Source organism: Gastrolobium bilobum, unplaced genomic scaffold, assembly GCF_033153095.1.
Source record: "Gastrolobium bilobum isolate Gb01-03AN ecotype WA unplaced genomic scaffold, APGP_CSIRO_Gbil_v1 utg41733, whole genome shotgun sequence".
Lineage (NCBI taxonomy): Eukaryota > Viridiplantae > Streptophyta > Magnoliopsida > Fabales > Fabaceae > Gastrolobium > Gastrolobium bilobum.
Window position 1 is genome coordinate 131,884 of NW_026895357.1, and position 20,858 is coordinate 152,741.

At 33.9% G+C, this 20,858-nt stretch overlaps 1 protein-coding gene across 1 annotated transcript; it reads right to left on the reverse strand.

Moving 5' to 3' along the window:
• Positions 1-3,590: 3,590 nt before the first annotated feature.
• On the reverse strand, positions 3,591-12,977 carry LOC133306907 (long-chain-alcohol oxidase FAO4A-like). The gene is made up of 3 exons (XM_061507305.1): positions 12,637-12,977; positions 11,002-11,271; positions 3,591-5,705 (listed from the first exon to the last, which is right to left on the reverse strand). Exons 1-3 carry the CDS (start codon positions 12,967-12,969, stop codon positions 3,861-3,863), a joined length of 2,448 nt encoding a protein of 815 aa, XP_061363289.1. The 5' UTR covers positions 12,970-12,977; the 3' UTR covers positions 3,591-3,860.
• Between the last annotated feature and the right edge of the window lie 7,881 nt (positions 12,978-20,858).

Here is a 20,858-nt window from a genome sequence, read left to right on the forward strand (position 1 = left end):
GTGCTCCTTAAATGTCATTGTATGTGTCTGTTTTCATGGCTGTACTGTTCACTGATATACGGCTGAAATGGGAATTGTATTACTTGCAAGTTAGTTAAACGAATCGAACTATGGCTGTCTTGATTTATTTATGTGGAACGGCGTATGTATTGTCAATATGTTGATCATTGAATGATATTATATACGTCTTTCTGAAATGGATTTAATTTTGTGGTATATGGTTGGCTTGAGATAAAATGCTTATGCCATTGCAATTGCAAGTGAAATTCGAGGGTATATGTGAACGACTTTAAGGAGGTCTTATGATTTTGTTAGTTATTGGAGTAAAATTCTGGCCAGAATTAAGGATTAGAAGATATTTCCTAGGAGTTTTCCTATGTTGAACTAGTTCATGGAGATATTGTCATCATGTATAGATAAGTAAATGGTTAGTTATTGCCTATAAGATGTGAATTATTTTCATGACACAAATGGTATCAAATCTGCAATGTATTTTCGATATGATTTGCATATGCTATAGGTCTATTCTGCAGGGAAAAAGAACCAGAAAATTGAGGAAAAGTCCTAATATTCTTAGGCTTATTGAGAGTTAAATCTCACCGTTATGGGCTGCTTTTGCAGGTCTCACGAATGATGGTAATAGTGCTTTGGCTGAGACGTAGAATGGATGAATCATGTATGGAAGGACCGCTTCTTATGATGTCTATGCCCTTTTGTGTCTTTGATAATGTTTGGAAGTTATTTTGAATTTTGAGGCTATTGTCTTATTTTGGGAGAGCTTTGGTTTATGTTATAAAAGATGAGATATGTGACTATGTAAGTGGGGAGTGGGGAGTGTTGACTGACCGAAGGAATATTTAATTGGACTGTTACCTTTTTCTTGAACAACTTATGTCTAGTTTTTGGAAACGAAAAGGAAATGTTATGTAATGTGGATAAGTATTGCCTAATGGTAGATCAAGAATCTTGTTTAATTTAAGTTATCAGTTGTTCAGTTAATTGAATGGAGAGTTATTATGTTGTATGGTATGTACTGGTGATTTAATTGCAATATTTAAATCAAAAGATGCAACTCAAAGCATGAATCAAGTCTCTTGGAAATAGTTGATAAATGTACTCTATACAAAGTTGTTAAGGGACTGAATGTAAAATTCTATAATAGGATGGTCATCGGATATCTATTGTGCACATATCAGATTGGTTATGCATGGTAACTTGCTAGAATAACCATAGTATAAAGTCGAGGTGTTATAGTTACATTGCATCATATAAATCTATAGATTATAGTTTTAATGAAATATGCGTAGGAAAAAACCCGCAATCAGGCCAAATGGTATCATGAATAATGAAACTTCAAACATTCCTATGGCTAAGACCAATACATGTCTTTGGAATCATATTATAGCAATGAAAAGAAATGTTTTGTTCTCTTGATGTACCCTAATATGTTGTAATGGAATTAATGGCCAGCAATGAGGAGCATTAATAGGAGGTCAAATTATCACTCAAACCTGGATTCCCTATGTGACGAATGCATAAATCATGTATTTGGTTTAGTGATGTTGGATATTAAATAAAGAGGTCAGGTGTGTTGTTATGTGATGATTGTAGATGTGTGGCCATTGTTTCTAGAAAAGCATTGACATACCAGCAGTAATTTGAGTGTAACTTAAACTAGAGTGATCCAAAATAGATAAAATTGCAGTTATGCAAAGCTAACTTGGAACTCTACAAATTTGGAAAATTTCGGAATTTAAGGACAGAGTCTCATTCCCGGAATTCGTACAAAGCCTGTGGTCTTGATGCCAGGAATTCAGTTTGAACATTTGTCTTCTTAATTGCATATCTTGAGTTGTACAACTCTGAATTTTACAAACTAGGAAGTTTATAACGCCTACTTCATCATATCCAAAATCTGGAATTTTTTGGTGTAGACATGAATTCCCAGTTCTGAAAATAAATTTACTGCATTTTGATTGACGTAAATGCTTATGATTATACATGTATAATACACTGTGCTTGATACGATTAAGGGATAACGAACCGGGTTGATATGGGTCATTACAAGGAGTTGACTTGCGCTATTATAGAGCGTAGTGGATTCAAGAGGGTCCACAATATAGGATGATATTTGGGAGCATGAATGATTCATGGTCACACGACGAAGCAGGAACAATGCCTATCCCTGGTTGGCAGAATTACATTGGCTTAATCCATCATCTCGACTATACCGTATTTCCATATGCAGCATGGTGAGATTCCCGTTAATGTTTGTGTAGAGATAGAAAGGATCCATTTGCTAAAAGTTCTTTCGTTAGTTTGCTTTGTTGTTGTTTTTGTGTTTTTGTTTCTCCTTTTGTTTGGGGCTTAGCCCCTTTTATGTACCCAAAAAAAAGGTTAGGACAATGAATGCTGAGGAGTTATTGTTTTTTCATTGTATTTTATTTTTTTATTTTTTTTATTGTGGACAAAATTTAGAGATCCATTCTTGACAACGATAGCACCTATATCTAATTTGAAATGCACCTTAGCCAGAAACAGTTAGTGTGTTTTTTACCTGTAAAGCTCCCCGAGTAGGATCGCTTGCCTTTTTTTATTTTTTGGTTCTTGCGACATTGTTGGTAACTTGGCATTGAACATTATGAGTTGCATACAAAAAAAAGGTCTTTATGAATTATTATTGTTTCTGACTCAATTTAATACCATCTTATTCTAATAAGCAGCTAATATCCCTACACGTGCATTACTTTGGGAACTTTGTCTTGCTTTCAGTGGTGTCGACTATTATAAAGGAAAGCGGTTACATTAGAGAATGTGAGTTTGTTCCTCTCTGTTCATAAGGTGTATGTCTGATTTTTTGGAAACTGCTCCCAAAGGAATAACAGATTGACATGAAAGACAATCGATGAATGGGATTTGTGCCAACCAAATTGCATTATCATATTTTTTTATGGGGTTCTAACTCTTCCAATCTCTTTTGTTGGTTTTGTGCAGCTAAAATTCTGGGTAGCAGAAAGTGGTAAAGTTTTATGTCTAATTGGATATAATGAAATTTAAATCTTGATCTGAACCTTCACTGAGAAGCTGAGACTTGAAAACTGCAGATAAGTTACCAAAAAATGAATTCATTGTGCACATACGGAAAAGTTGAACTCATGTTTTAAACAAGCTTTTGCAGAAACAAACATTAGGCTTGTCTATAACTTATATGATGAATTGGGTTGTTATTGGTTTCATGATGCAGAATCAAACATTAGGGTTTACTTTTAAAATTATTGTATCTTGAATGCTCTTCTGCTTGTCGGTAACAAACAGTATTGCTTACATTTTATATCTGATATATAGGAGTAAAAATATATCCATTGATATTTGAATTAGTAATAACAGGAATTTTTTTTTAAGTATTTATAGAAATTTGTGAATTGCTTAAGAAATTCCTCCGCAGTTCATTCTATTTATCTAAAATTTACAATTATTAATAACGGAAACAGAAAATTATAATCCTTGATATTGAAAAACATACAAATTAAATCCTAATTCCTTACAAATCAAATAAAAAAACATAAGAGTGAAACCATATTAACAGGAATTTGTGAATGACTTGAGAGATTCTTCAACAATGTTATTCTATTTATATAAGATTTTACATCATTAATTATGGAAATAGGAAATTACAATCCATGATATTGAAAAAAAAACATAAAACTCAAATCCTAATTGATATAAATCAAATAAGGAAACAGAACTAGACTACTTCCCCCAATCTTTGTCAATTGTTGAACTTCTCACATAAAATTATTATAACTTGAATCCTCTTCAGCTTTTACATAACCACCAAAAGATTCTTTTATTTTTTTAACTCACCTACTTCTTTTCCTTCTAAGAACTTCAAGAACATATTGTGCTGTGCAATAAGCAATAGCCTGAACAGTAACCATTGGATTCACACCCAAAGCTGTAGGAAAGACACTTGAATCTGCAAGATAAAGGTCCTCCACTTCCCATGTCTCCCCCATCTGGTTCACAACTGAGTCCTTTGGATTAGTACCCATCCTACAGCTTCCCATCTGATGTGCTGAGCATAAAGGTGTTGAAAGGTCTGTTAATGGCCTTGAACTTTCTTCTTTCACAAATTTCTCAAATTCATTATAGCTCACTTGCTTAACATTTAAGCTCCTTCCCTTATTATTGTGTGTTCCAATTTCTTCAGCTCCAGCTGCTGCCAGAATTCTCAGTACCTTCTCAATTCCTTTCTCTAAATTCTCTTTGTCTACATCTTTCATTTGATAACTTATCGAGTTAGGTGACTTCACAGTTCCTGAACCTTGATCCCTTGCCAGTGCAAATACATGAGCTGTTCTAGAAAACTTGCACATTCTATCTTTAATATCCATTCCAGAAATCCATGGCATTAGAATTGAGAACATACCAGGATGCAATGTAGGTGTTTGGATCACTGAACCATATCCTGATTTGTCATACTCTGCAACAACTGTGGACATAGCTGTCATAATCCCTCCTTCATAGCTTCTTTTATGTTCCTCTGGCCACAGTTCAGGTGAAGAAGGTGCATCAGGGAAGTAGCCCCAAGCCATTGACACTGGATGAAGATGCAAGTGCCTCCCAATGTTTTCATTCTTCAAGCCACTTCTTTTTAGCAATGCTGGAGTACTGAGTGCTCCACATGCTACAATTGTGACCTTGGACTCCACCACACAAATGTTTTTGTTTCCTTTGTATTCAATTGCAAAAGCCACTCCACATGCTACTCTTTTGTCTCTTCCTTTCTTTTCCTTATGTAAGACTTGTATAGCCTCACAACTAGGAAAGATAGCTCCATTACCTGATTTCACCAAGTCAACAAGCCATGTTTCTGATGTAGATTTCTTTCTTCCATCCTTGCATCCCATGTTACACCAGCCACAGTAGTGATCTGGTGGGGCATTCCTTGGAATATTACTCACAGGATATCCCATTTCTTGACACCCTTTTCTTAGAACTGCATTATTGAACCCTTCCTCATCAATCTCAGATTGAACTCCCATTTTCTCACACACAGCATTCAAGGCTTCTTTATATAATTTACTTTCAAATAATTCTAGACCATGGAGATCACACCACTCCTTGCATACATGCTGAGGGGTTTTAATGCTTGCTGACCAGTTGATTGCAGAACCTCCACCAACTGTGGATCCTGCTAGCATTAGTACAGACATATCATCTGTTGCAATCAAACCACTGGAGAGGTACATTTGATCCATGGTTGGTCCTTCAAGAAGGGAAAGATTGTTCCTAGCAGAATAGCTTCCTTTCTCCAAAACCAACACTTTGTAACCACTTTTTGCTAGAACTCCAGCTACCACCCCACCTCCTGAGCCAGAACCAACAACCACTGCATCACATTGGATAACTAAAGAAGGAGATGAAATGTTAGAAGCTTTATTCTTTCCAGGAGTAACAGAAACATGGAATCCAAATTGCCTTAGAGCGTTTGTAATGATGTCATGTGGGTAATTTAAATGGACAAGACCTCTGTATAGAGGTCCCATAACCTCATCAGCATTTTTATCATATTCTTTTTCCTCTTGTCGTCCTTCTTTTGATGTTCTATGCAAAAAGTGTTTCTTCAATTGTGCTTTGAACTCTGGATCAGGTCCAGTATATCCAATTGCCTTCCATGATGGATTGTCTTCTGCTTCATCCAGCTGAAAATGAAGAGTTCTTGCATTGTGAGTATATGGTTCCAAGCATCCAGAAAATCATATATATTTGACAATATTTCAAACACTGTGGCAGCCTATGTGGTTGTGGTCTCTCTCTCTCTCTCTCTCTCTCTCTCTCTCTGTTTTTTTCCTTTTCTTTTACATAGCCTACATGGTCTTTTAATTGTGCATTTGTGCCATAGTAGCAGCTTTATTTAGCAAGAATAGAGCAGCACATGTTTGTTCTTGCATAAGGGTTTGCAGCCCAAAAGATTAAGGCCTTATTTAATGTAGATCTAGACTAGAGCCCAATTTGTATCTTCTTTGCTTGGGTGGACTCCATGTAGCTTGAGCTTCTATATTTAGGAAAGACAAGTTCAATAATATGTTATTTTTCAATCATTAGTAGGTGGAAGATTTGTTTGATTGTATGCATGACATTTTCAAAGAGCCCAAACTCATCCACTCAAAATATAGCTGCTAAGCAGTCATGGGCTGGAAATTCATTGACCAATTGGCTTTTGACAAATTTTGGCCCAATATTGAGGTCTATTGTTTTCCCTTATTTTTGAGGAAAAAAAAAAAAAAAAAACTATGAAAGAATGGTCTACACTTAATAAATACCGTCTGATTTTTCGTTTATATTTTCTTCGTCAGCTTTATAATGTCGTGAGTGGAACCAGAGGAGTGGAATTAGAAAACAACAAATGATACTTATATAAACATAAGCTCATACTATGACCCAATGTAATTGTTTTAAAGATGACCAAGATAGTGTAAATATAATTTAGTAACACATAAAACCCCACTGGATGGAAGACCGAGGTCATATATGGGACAGTATACTTTAATGCCATTTGAATTTTTTTACCAACTGTATATTTGGCATAGGAAAATTAATTTTTCATCGCAATACAAGCTAAGAGAAAGAGTTTTCTCTCCATTAACTTACTACCTTAAGTAGTAATACTACCAACACCACTTTTATTTAAAACCAAGTGTATACACTTGTTGTGGGTCCATATGATGTTAACAAGGAAACATTTGAGCAGAGGCACTTATACAGAACCACAGTCTTAATTGTGGTCATTACGTAGAGAAATTGAAAATTGCATGAGAAGGACACGTGGAAGACCAATGGGAGCACATACATTTTATGATCGACACTTTAAAAAAATTGACATGTCATATTCGATACTTCTTGACATTTAGACACTTTCTAATATTCTGACACTTCAAAAATTGTGTTGGGTTACATTTTTAGTTCCAACTATTAGTTTTATTATATTACAATTACTATTAGTTCCGACACTTATGTTTTTTTGCAAAATTGATGAGTATTATAAGTTTAACATCATTTTTTTGTAAAATTATTGAATATTAAATATAATACATATTATATAAATTAAAAATATTATTTAATATCAAAATATATCCTAATATATTAAAATTTAATATTTTTTAAAATTAACGTATCAAAATATCATATTATATCTCATAGTATTGGTGTGGGTATCGGTGAAACATAATATACATTAATTGGAGTGTGTATACTTGAGGATGACCTGCGAACTGTAACAACTAGGGCACAGGCATTAATTTGGATCCAAATGCTAATCACATCATCCCATTTTGGTACGAGTCTATGACTTCCATATATACTATTAGTTAGAGCGGCAAAACGGGCTCGGCTCGGCGGATCAAACTGCTCAACTCGCTAAACGGGGTAGGGCGGACTGAGTTTTTCAACTCATCCCAAAAGCGGGGTGGGGTGGGCTCATTTTTTTGCGAGTTGATGGCGGGCATAAGCGGGCTGAGGCGGGTCAGTGTAAAATAGGCTCAGGCTGACGGGCCAACCTGCCCAACCCGTCAAACGGGACGGGACGGGCTGAGTTTTTCAGTCCACTTTCAAAAGTGGAACGGGAAGGGCTAACTCATTTTTTGGCGGGTTGACGACGGGATAGAGTGGAACGGGACGGGTCATCCACTTTGCCACCTCTACTACTAGTTGATACGAGCTAGCCTAACCTAATATGCCTACGCTACACATGGCCCCATTGCTATGCTTTTCCACATCCAGTTGGACTTTGGACAATTTTTTATTCAAATATGTACGCATCACTAACCCACCTAAATGGGGCTATAATTTGAAATTTTCTTGATAGGGACAAGACAACCTCTAATCTCGCTGGGAGAAACATTATTATTATTTTTTATACCACACAATTCAGAAATCTTAACGGACGAGTCTAATCTGATTTTGATTTTGAATCTCAGCGACAAGCTTTAGCTTTGACTATCTTTATCAAAAGTTGCAATTCTATGAAATCAAATTTGCTTCTCTTTAAATAGATATATATTTTTATAGGGAAAAAAAATTATCATGTTATATTGTTATAAGAGATTTTTTTTTTCTATTAATGAAACATTGAGATGTATGGAAATATTTTTTTTAATGAATGGACCTATATATATATATATATATATATATATATATATATAAGAGAAAAAATTATCCTACAATACGAGAAAAAAATACCATATTTTATGTCTATAATAAGAGAAAAAATTATCCTACAATACGAGAAAAAAGGACCTATATATATATATAAATAAGAAATTGTTCTCGTAATTTTGAGTTAAGGATATATAATAGTTAGACAAAATCTTCACGAAAGTAATGACTTCAAGATTTCAACCTCTGATATTTCAAGTAAATTTCTCATAAAGTCACAATGCGCTTTTAGTACCACTAACTACCATACAGATAATTTTTTGTTTACTTAAATTGAATAAATTTAAGGAAAATAAACAACTATCTCTTCATTTATTTTAATTTGAATTTTTTTAAAAAGAAACTCTAAAAAAATATTTTAGACAAGCACTAAAACATGCGAATTTTATTTAATTTTATGTACAATTTTTTTTTATCAAAATGAAAAAAACAAGAAAGAAATTGAATTACATGTTTTTTAAAAAAGGCAAAATCACTTCTCATGTTGTTGCAAGATAATTTTTTTTGCAGTAATCAATTATAATTATGTCTTATCGCTAAGACATAGTTATAATTTTAAAAAATTTAATTTCTCCTCTCATAAGATTGCTGACTGACGCGACGAAGAGAAAAAAATAACTTTAATATTACAAATATACCTTACTATTAATTTATAGTTGTAATTGGTGGTATAAAAAGAAAATTTTTACAGCAACATGAAAATTTGGATACCTTTTTAAAAAATGAATGCCTTTCCCAAAGATAGAATTTCTAAATGTCAATAACGAAATCTTTCGAAGATATAAAAAATTATGACTATTATATTTTCCAATAAAGTGCATACACCAACTGATAGTCATAACAAATATATAAAGAAATTGCAAAAGAAAATATTTCCAACGTTGACTTGACAGAAAAGTAAAAAGTGAAAATTCTCGTTTACCGAAAAAAAAAAAGGTGAAGATCCTTAGGCGTTAAAAGGGCTGGTTACCTTAATTGCGGAAAATATTACATAAATTCTTGTCTAAAATATTTTTAAGGCCTGAAATAAAAATCTTTCTCTTTTAAGGCCAAATGAAAATCATTCTTGTCTAGCTATTTCGACTGCTACTCTCAACATGAGACAGTTTTTCTCATTTCTTTATTCAAACATCTAAACAAGAGGATACAATTCGTCCTCCATCCACTCGCTTCCCTCTCCTTCCCTTCCATCTTTCTCTTTCCCGTCCCTTTCTCTCAACTAAACTTCAAAACATGACATTAATGCTCTCATTTTTATGAACATTATCCTATATATATATATATATAAGATTTGCTTTTTCTACCAGTTAATGTAGATAACTTATCTACATTGAGCTCAAAATTGTTGGGTATGGCTCATACTTCACATGATGATGTTGGCCCTAATTGTCGGGGTCAGCAGAAAGGCAACTGGGGTCCCGCTCACTTGGCCCCTGGCCCATAGAGGCTAGGTAATGTTTAGGCCTCTGTTTCTATTGTAATTTTCTTAGCAGTTTGGGCTTGGGCCCATGAATAGCTGCTGTTAGGGTTTCTTGTAATCCTATTTATATTTGCCTTGTAAACCGAGAGACTTGTAACGAGTGGCGGTGAGGTGAATATAGTACAGACAAGCTGGACGTAGCCTATATTGGGTGAACCAGGGTAAATCATCGTGTCAATCTCTCTATTCTTATCTCTTTTTCTGTTTTCTCGATTCTGTGTGATTGTCGATTTCCAACAAAAATGACATCGTTTTGAAGCTGAAATTAAGATATTTTTGTAATTATAATTTATTTCAGGGTTATAATAGTCTTTTTCATTATATTTTTTTAATTTTTCAACCCGAAACGACGTCGTTTTGGGAGCGAATATAGATAACTTATCTACATTCACTTTAGAAATATTATATATATATATATATATATATATATATATATATATATTGACAAAAAAGTAGAGTACTCTATTTACAAAAAAAAAAAAAAAAAGTAGAGTACTCCTAATTCAAAACAATGACAAATCGTATACTTATCATTGATATTAATAGTCATAATTTGAATATATAAAGGGAAAAACTATTCTTATGTTACATAAAATACTTTTTCTCTCCTACACACCATTCGATAACTGTGCCACCTTTTTCTTTTATTTTTTTTTAATTTTTTTCAAGTGGTGGAGCCCACAAATTTATCTCTATGACATGAGATAACTATCTCCTTTAACATGAGATTAATAAAACTCATATATAAAACGCCCACATATATCACTTTTTATTTTTATTACCTTTTAAAATCTCCATGTATCAGATAGCATACGCTTGTATAAAGAGTATGGTTTTGTGTAAAATAAAAATAATTGGAGCCGCTAATACTAACTAAAGAAGTGGGTAAAGTAAATGTATTTATATAAGTAGGTTACTTTAGTGCTGAGTTTTTTTTTTAAGTTAAAGTAGGGTTAGAGACGCTAATACCTCACCAGGTTAGAGCAAATTCCAATTTGTTTAGAACTTAATTTTTGATAAAAAGAAATGAAAAGAAATAAAATATATAAAAAGAAATAAAAATATATATATATATATATATATATATATATATATATATATATATATATATAAAGCCTAATGGCTGAACCACGATAAATCTTTGTGTTATTTATTTTTACAATAATAATAATAATAAAGCAAAGAATGAAAGAGAGGAAGAAGCAGGAGACATTAAATGCACTGTGTTTATATATATATATATATATATATATATATATATATGGCCTGTTCTTGGTGCAGTTGGAAATGAATGAGGGCATTACCTGAGTAAAGAAGACAAAGAGAGTGAGAAGCTTGATGGTCCTGAAAAATTTCCTAAGGAGACGAAAGTAACTGAGAGACCAAGACTGCAAAACTTGTTGGCGTTTCTGCATAGACATGTCAGAGTAGCTATGGAAGAATGGGAACTTTGTTGAGAGGCTCGGCATACCACACAGTATGAATGTGCCAAACCATGTAGACAGTAGCCATAACGTCAACAGCAACAACCATTTACTTGGGTGTTTCAGTTTCTCACTTATCATAATCCCAAGCTACAAATTAAAGCAAAAAACAGATATTAATACAATGATAACAAAAAGTTATTGTAATAAAATTGTATCAGAAAAAAAAAAAAACTATTGTAAACTTGGAATAGTTTACTCTGCAAATTTCTTTTGACCCTATCATTACTTCTTTTATATTTTTGCGGTGAAATATAAATTACGATAACGATATATATATATATATATATATATATATATATATATATATATATATATATATATATATAATGACAAAAAGCATGATAAGACTTTTTATATTACTTTTGTAGTATTTTTCGCTTTTTGTGTATATTATTATAATAATGCAACTGAAGTTATAAATGCTTAAATAATAGATGCATATAAAAAGTTGGGAATTGCTTTTGTTATGTAACATAACCTAAAAGCAAATTTTCTACTCTCACAAAAGGAGGAGAGAGAAGAGAGAATAGGAAAAAGAGAAAAAATTTAAAATGGGTCCCATATAAATTTTGTGTCTGTTGGAAGATGATTTTAGATTATGTAACATAATAAAATGTGTCTGTTGGAAGATAATTTTAGATTATCTAACATAATAAAAATAATTCCCTAAAAATTTCATAAAAGTCTAACAAAAAGTTAGAAGGGTGGTTGAAAAACATTTCAATCTTTTCATTCAGCTAAGACTTCTTCAACATTTTACGAGGGTTTTGTAAAACTCTACTTTCTGCGTCAATCATTTCTCAAACTGTAACATGCTCCTTCTGTTGGATGCAATGATGCCTAGAACTTTTTTTTTTTTTTTATCATCTTAACAGCCGTATAAGAATTGATACCAACAACTACAATTTAAAACACCTCTCTCTCTCTCTCTATATATATATATATATATATATAGATAGAGGTAGGATCCTTTGACACCGGTGTCAAATTTTAATTTTGACATCTCATCTGAGAGCCGTTAAAATTGAAATTTTGACATCTTATCTAACGGCTCTCAGATGAGATGTCAAAATTAAAATTTGACACCGATGTCAAAGGATCCTACCTCATATATATATATATATATATATATATATATATATGAGTATGGATATAATAAATTTTACGGTTAATCTTAATTGATTATTTCTTTTTTTGTTGAACAATTGATGATTTCATTTGTAATTAACAAGTCGCATGATTGACTAATAATTTAAGATAGTTAAGCTATTTACCAAAAAAAGAAAAAATAAGATAGTTAAATGCAAGTGAAATTAACAATTAAAATTGAGAATAAAACTTGTTATTTGTATGACCGTGCAAGTTAGATTATTCTCTTGTACGTAAAAAGATTAGAAATGAAAGAGAAAGAGAGAGAAAAAAAATAAGAGTATGAAAGTTGGCTAGGCCTACACGCTCAGGTGTTCCAGCCATGGAAGCTGAAGTACGGTAGAAGTTGGAGACAGATTCGTCAGAGGAGCCAGCAAATGAATCCTTGATGGAAGGTAAGATGGTATCACTCAGAGCAATTAGGGACTTCATCTGCCTAGTAGAGAGACAATTTGTAAGAGGTTTTTTCTGTTTCTCTCTTTCCTCTCCATTACCAACAACATCACCACACTCTAGAAGAAGACTGTGTGTGTCAACACTACCAAGCTCAACCACAGTGTGAACTTTTGCCTCGTTCACTCCCAACCCCAACCTGAAGCTACCACCTCTGCTATTGCTTTCCCCATTGTTCTCCATATCTGTTTCCTTTTTTCTACTAGCAAAAGATAGGTAAAAGTGTGAGTGCAAAGCATTTGTTGTTGGAGTATATATAATAAATGCTTCATCACTACCCAAAATTTAAAATAAAATAAATACAAAGGAAAAATAACGTTACTAATTAATGAGGTCCCTGTTTCTTTTAATTAAAAAAATCTATCACCAATAATTAGCGAAAATGATGGGCATGTTATATTTATAAATTTTTTTGTTTACAAACTTTTATAAACTACACTAAATACGACCGGTCATACTTTAATCATGCAGTGTACGACCAGTCGTACGTAGTGTAATTTGCAAAACAAATTTATAAACGGATCTTATTTCGAAAATGATATGTTTACAAATTTTTTTTACAAATTATACTAAGTATGACCGATCATACATTTTTGATTGAAGTATGACCGACTATATTTAGTGTAGTTTGTAAATATAATCTTCGTCGAATAATTATTGATTTAAGTGATAATGAACTTAATCCCCTTAACTAGAAGTCTCAGGGTCAAGCTAGCCATGAGAATAAAAAAATAATTTTGGAAAAATCGACCCAAGATAAGTCTACTGGAATCAGGCTAATTAGGTAAACCATGAAACGGTTATGAAAAAAAAAATATTCAATTACATTTATAAACTTAGGGAAATGTACTACTGCACCTTCTGCTGTACTGTAGAAGGGAAATTCTGCAATTTATGGGGATACCTGAGGAGCCGACTATTCTCAAAGAAGTAATTAGGCTCAATATAAAAAAACGGTTCTTTTCATATTGATGTATTACTACATTAATCCTTCAAATATACAAAATCCTTCAAATGGTTCTTCTAAGTCTCATACTTATTTTCCGCGAACATAAAGAGTAATGCTAAATCCTATTAAATAATTAGTGTGACATACATTCAATTAATAAAAATATTAAATGAAAAAGCATAATATTTAATTTCTTAAAAATTTAGAAAACATTTTATGTTTTCTTCTGTAATTACTTAGGAAGATTATTTGGCTAAACTTTATATATCCTCCTGGTGAATAAGTTTAATATTGATAAATTTATAATCTTTTTAATTATTTAAAGAAAAATGTTCAAAGTCATTAAATGAGGAAAGAAAGAGATTTGAAGTTTATTCGAAATATTTTGTAGATACCACGTGTACACTTTTCGACAGGTGGATATATCAATGTTTGAATATAGAAGAAAGTAATTGTTGGGAGGACTTGATTGGTAGCAAGTTGTGACCGTCTTCGGTGACTCCTTACCGAGATGAATTTTATATTTGAAGGCTATGATTCTTTGTTGGCGGCAATCAGGAGAGTTGGTGCCTTGTTAACAGTTGTGCAAGTAATGCGCGCAAGTATACGCGACAACAAGTAATATAGGACTGTTATAAGTCCCAGTTATCGTTCCCACAAGGATCGTTGGCGTTTTAAAATGACTAAAATTTGTAATTGCTTAAAACTGAGTTACTATTTGAAAATAAAAGAAATAAAATTGTAAAGTAAAAAAATAATTTAGAATGGACCTAAAACACTACTGTTCTCTTTTCTTTTAAAATTTTCTGAATTACTTTCCTAAGTTATAAAATAAGAAGTAAGAATGAAGCAACTTAAATGACAGATGTGACAAAGATTTTGGAAACAGAACAGAGATTGAAATATGAAATAACAAAGGAAATTAGAAATCTGAGTTGATAAAGAAGTTCAAAAAGGTGGGTTGAGTTCTGGCTCTCCTTCCCCACAGTGCTTGAAAAATAATTTGATTAACAAAAAGCTCATCCTAAGATTCTCAGTTAACAGAACTGTATTGTTAATTTTAATCTCTTAAAAATTATTTTATCCCAAAGTTGCCCACTTCCATATCTCTATGACAAGTGGGATTAGGACTCTTGAGAGTCAGGTCCAACATTACATGAGGTCTCATTCATTTCTGAAATGAGATCCCTTAGATGATTTCTCATCTAAGTCCATGTGTCTAATGCAGAATCCAGAATTAGTTGTTTCTCAACAACTAAATCCTAACCAAACCTCTGACATTTGGCCAAAATGCAGATAATTTTAAACATTAGAAAAAGCATTAAACAACTGAGATATAAAAATTAAAACCAGAAAACCAAACGTTTAACAAGCACTGAGGTTTGGGTATCACCTAAACCCAACCTCTAAAAAGTTAGCCACTATCCATATGGATGAAGCTTACAAACAGTAACAGAGAACTAAAGAAATCACAAAATAAAAATTCTAAAAACTAAATTACAGCACTGGCCTAACAACCGGCAATCTCAGTGCTGTAAAGACATGCATCAAGTTCATCAAATGAACCAGAATCTCATTACAAAACAGAACTTAAAAGAAAATAAAATAAAAATTGTTAAGAAAACAAAAACTAAAAAACGGTAAATCAGAACCAGCAGAGAGACACATGACTCACTCCTCAGTCCCTTTTTATAGGGCTCATTTCCTTCTTTGCACGATTTTCTTCTCCAGCTCAGCAGGGGTTACGCGCTTCTCGCGCGTTGTATGCAGGTGGTCCCCAACAGCTCCCTCCTCAGACAATCCGAATGGAATTGTTGCTCCTTTAACCCGTACGTAAACTTGCGCCCACAAATCGCTCCAGCCTCCACTCTCAAAAAGTATCCAGCTCATCCACTCAGCAAGGGGTTGTTGTTTTGACGTTTTCTGTATAAGGAAGGGGTGACTAGGGTTTGGTTAATCTCTCAATGAACCGTGGTTGAGGGTTAATCTTGACAAATAAACCGAAAACAGAGAACGGTTTGGCTTTGCAAATCGATTTGTGGCAAGGAACTTTGGATGGGTGGTGTGGATTTGTGGTCGAATGATGGTCGGTCTTTGTCGCACAATGTGTGCTAGGGTTTTCTCTCAGCCCTTTTCTTCTCGTTTCTGACTCTGTCTCTTTCTTTCTATTCCTATCTCTTTCTTTCTTTAATTTTCCTTCATCTGGGCTTTTTGATTGACAACAGGTCCAACCCATATCTTTTCTTCTTGCTTTTCCTTTTCTTTTCTTCTTGCTTCATTTCCTGATGAATGTTAACAAAATGGGCTTGTAAAATAACAAGTTTAAGCCCATTAGCACTTAAGCCCATTAAATTTCAGCTCAACATGAATTTTTGGGGTATTTTAATCACAAAAGTCATTCATTTCTCACCAATTACATTCTAAACCATATGTTCTAAGTCTCATTAAAGAGACTTATCACACCCCCAAACTTACATTGTTACTTGTCCTCAAGGAGCAAATACAATGCAACATCATAATTCTTTCAAAAGAACAGTTCCTCAACAACAACAAAACTTTTATTTCACATAAAACATGCATCACCAACAGAATTCTCAGAATCCACCTTTTTTCAGTCAAACACACCACTTTGAATCACTCGCAAATATCCACTCTGCTCTTTTTTTTACTTTTCAAAAGATTAAAACAAGCATTAGTTAAAATGATCAGTTTCTCAAATTAGTTCATTCTCCATTCAAAACTTTCACAGGATCAGTTCTTGACTTTTACTAAAGGAAATGCAGTTAACTCGCAAAAGTTTATGCCTCAATCAGAGAAAAGGATTGCAGTTAAAGCATACAAACAAAATCAATGATCAGTGTAACTTCAATGTTCAAGTGTAATCAGTGGCAATTGAACATAACAAGGGAGACCATAACGCATCAATTCATACACAGAGAACCATATCTTCACAAAAAGCAAATGAGAATGGCTAAAACTCTCTCCTCATATGTGTTCATCACTCAATAGTTCAGGGAGCTGTTTAGCTTACACCTTTACTGGGAATAGCCTCAACATAGGCTTGATAAGACGCTTTGGCTTTTAAATGTCACACAAATTGGACTTCAATCAGAAGGTCTTCATGGGTTGTATCTTGGCTTGGTTAAGGTAGGAAATTTATGGATTAATTGCTAACTCAGCTATGATGGACAAGGGGTGCAATCAGCATTTTACTAGACACCTCCATGGTTGCCAAACTTTTTTATTCTTTTGTAATCTTTTTCTTTTTTTTTTTCATTCTTTTCTTCGAAAACATTCTTTCTCTTTTTTTTTTGTGTGGTGTACACTAACACCTTTTTCTCTTTTCTTTATCCTCAGCCATGGAACTGAATTCATTTTCAATGAATTGCAACTTCACAATTTTTTTTTTTATTCCATCATCACTAAGTGGGAAGGTGGTCATGGGATGGGAAAAATGAGGGAGTCCAAAAGATTAAGCTACAGGCTCAAAGTGGGTTAACAAAGACAAAAATATTCAAGGTTGGCTTTTGGCTCTAAGGGTTAGTCAGAAAAAAATTTGCCTTCTTCATCTTGAAGCTTAACTCGTGCCTCACCTAATTACCTAGCATCAAATCAAATTCTGTTTCTTCTATCCCAGAAAGGAACCTCAGAAAAAATTTCAACTGTTTATGGATCAAATCCTCACTAGGCTAGCTAGACTTAATCACCAACTCACTTGCCTTTTGTTTCAACTTCATTCTCTGCCTTATTCATTTTAGCACTCAGTCTCCCAACTATTTTTTCTTTCACTGCCCTCAATCCACTTGTCAACTTCCATCACACCTTTCAAAAATTTTCTTTTTCTTTTACAAAAATTCAATCCAATCCTCTAATTAATCCACCAAACAACTGCTGAATTCTAGCAATTCCTTCCTACATTTTCTTTTCTACCTCTACTTTAACAACAACTAATCTCTACCTAACCCAAAACAACCAAACCAACAGAAAACTTCCTACAACTCTAAAAACAACAAATCCAATCAAAATAGCAAAAAAAATTCCTTAAAACAGCAACTGAAACATAAGAAAGGAAATAAAAGAAAATTCTAAAGAGCAAACATGGTTTATGGTGCACCAGCAGAATACTCTCCCCCAAACTTAACTTCAACAGTGTCCTCACTGTTGTGCCTCAAACAAGTTTCACAAATGAAAATTTTACAAGTAAGATCAGTGTAACCTGAGGCCAGAAGAAGTTCTGGCCTATTCCTCCTGATAATCTGAGTCACATGACTCAGATTTATCCACATCTTCAGATTCTGATTCAGAAGATTGCATTTCTTTTTCTTCTTCATTGTCACTCACTTCCTCCATGGCAGCTTTTGTTCTTGGCCTTCCCCTCTTCCTTGAGCTAAATGGGTGGCCATGTCCCTTTGTAGGTAGAGGAGTTGTCTCTTGCCTTGTAGGTTGGGGAGGAGGAGGATTTCCAGCAGCTTTTGCCATGACCTCTTTTACCTGTGGATCAACAAATACTGAAGAAGGTGGCCATGTTAAATCATCAGGAAATGAAGGTAAACCAGGAAAATTTGCAAATGTATTTTTCAAAAAATCATTCAAGACTCTGTCCCTCCCTATAATGTAATCATGAAATCTGGCTCTATTATACATAAAAGTGTAAAATTGATCATATGTTTTCTCAAACAGCAAGTCCATTTTTTTGTTATGATCTTGCATTTGCATGAGCACTTTATGTATGTGAACCAGATTATTATGTAACCAGCCTGGGAAAAGCTGGTCTTCAGTGGGAGGGCCCATAGTCTCTAGGTTCTTTGCAATATTTTCAGCCCTCTGTTGCTGAGAACTTGCAACATTAGGGACAAATTTCCCTTTCTTTTCTTTTCTGAAGCTGAGTCTTCTCCTCTTCAACTACCCCTTTCAACTTTTCTTTACCCTTTATTTCCAACTTTTCTTTCTCAACAGAGGGTGCAACAATGCCTTTTTTTAATTTAGTAATGATTCGCAGAGTTATACCCTCACTAACTTTAAAGAACACATCAGCTGGGTTTGCTGTGACACCCTTTTTCTTGCATAATTGTGATATGAAGCTAGGGAACCGTAGCTTTCCTTTCCTACCCCCAACACAAGCTCCAATTCCCGAAAAAACTAATTTGGCAGCATCTACTGGTTTCCCAACCAATAAACACCACAACAAAACAGCTCTATCCTTAGTCACTAAATTTACATGAGTAGTAGGAAGCAATCTGGCTCTAATGAAATGGTACCACGTTTGAGCTTTTTCATTTAGAAAATGTTTTTGCAGAGTATAGTTCTTTTCCTTTATCTCTCATTCAGCCCCAGGGACAGCTATGACCTCTAATATCTCAGCCATGAAAGCAGGATCATGCTTCTTGACATACTTGGCAAACTCATCTTTAGAGGCCTTAGGTAGGGAAAAGAATTCTCTAATAACCTTGGGTTCAAAGGAAACTTTAATGCCTCTGACACTAACCTCAGTTTGACTTTCATTCAAGATTTCTGCATAAAATTCCCTCACCACATTGACATTAGCCGCATCCTTAGGATGCAGGTAAAACTGTTCCCAATGTTGGGTTTGCACTACCTCATGCACATATTCGGGATAAGAGGCATTTTCCTCAAATCCCTTGTCAGGGGTGGGGTCCCTAGCAAGCATAGTTTTTTCAAACCTTTCTATTGCTTTTTCACATGTGAAAGAGGAGAGGGAAAAACTCTCAGGATCAGGTGTGTGAGGTGTAAGCTTTGGACTGTGAGGTCCTCCACTATGCAAGATATGTTTTCTAACCATGATGCCTAAAAAAAAATATTAAAACAGCAAATTGAAATTACCAAAAACAGAAATAAAATAGCAAAAATAAAACTGAGTTGATACTTAGACCACTCCCCCAAACTTTAAACTGAATTTGCTTCCAGAAATCAGCAAACAGAATTTGCTTAACACCTGAAAACAAAAGAATGAGAGTGTCAGTACTCAGATATTCTATTTGCAAAAGTTTTTTTTTTTTTTTTTTTTAAAACAACTGAAAAACAGTAACTGAAATATATACAAAACACAACAATAACAAAGCTTAATTTTGATTAGAGTCTCAAGCTAGACTCTTCACTGTTCGTTTGTGTTTAAATGGTGGGAGGGTCAGCAAGAGATATTGAGATTTGAGCTTTCTCAATTCCCTCCTCCAAATAATTTTTAAGCCTTTGACCATTGACAGTGAACTTGGTCCCATCTTTCTCATTTAAAATGTCCACTGCACCATGCAAATGGACTTTTGTTACCTTAAATGGACCAGACCACCTAGACTTTAACTTTCCCGGGAAGAATTTTAGCCTAGAATTAAAGAGCAGGACCTGTTGTCCCTCAAAAAACTGCCTATCTGAAATTTGCTTATCATGCCATCTCTTCATTTGTTCTTTATACAACTTGGCATTTTCATAAGCATTTAATCTAAATTCATCCATTTCATTCAGTTGGAGAATTCTCTTTTCTCCTGAGGCAGTGGCATCAACATTCAGTTGAGTAGTAGCCCAGTATGCTTTATACTCCAACTCTAAGGGTAAGTGGCAATTTTTACCAAAAATCAATTTGTAAGGTGAGAAACCTAAAGGTGTTCTATAGGCTATCCTATAAGCCCACAAGGAATCATCTAATTTCAAGGACCAATCCTTCCTTGAAGGATTCACAACTTTTTCTAGAATTCTTTTCACTTCCCTATTTGTGACTTCTACTTGCCCACTGGTTTGTGGGTAGTAAGCAGTAGAGACTTTATGTTTAACTCCATATTTAGCCAAAAGGGCTTCAAATTGTCTACTAGCAAAGTGCTTACCTCCATCACTTATAATGGCCCTTGGAGTTCCAAATCGGGTAAAAATATTCTTTTTCAAGAATTTAATTACCACTTTTGAATCATTTGTGGGTAAGGCAGCAACCTCTACCCATTTGGAAACATAGTCCACAGCCACCAATATATATTGGTTTCCAAAGGAAGGGGGAAATGGTCCCATAAAATTTATTCCCCAAACATCAAAAAGTTCTATTTCCAAAATTGGCTTCAAAGGCATTTCTTGCCTTCGAGACACATTGCCAGTCCTTTGACACCTATCACATTTATGGACA

What these genes read in the sequence shown, in the direction of transcription:
- LOC133306907 (XM_061507305.1), bottom strand. Translation starts at nt 12,969, where the DNA reads ATGGAGAACAATGGGGAAAGCAATAGCAGAGGTGGTAGCTTCAGGTTG. An exon ending in TGGCTGGAACACCTGAGCGT is followed by an intron (nt 11,272 to 12,636) that starts GTAGGCCTAGCC and finishes TTTAATTTGTAG; the next exon opens with CTTGGGATTATGATAAGTGA. An exon ending in TCTTTGTCTTCTTTACTCAG is followed by an intron (nt 5,706 to 11,001) that starts GTAATGCCCTCA and finishes CTTCATTTTCAG; the next exon opens with CTGGATGAAGCAGAAGACAA.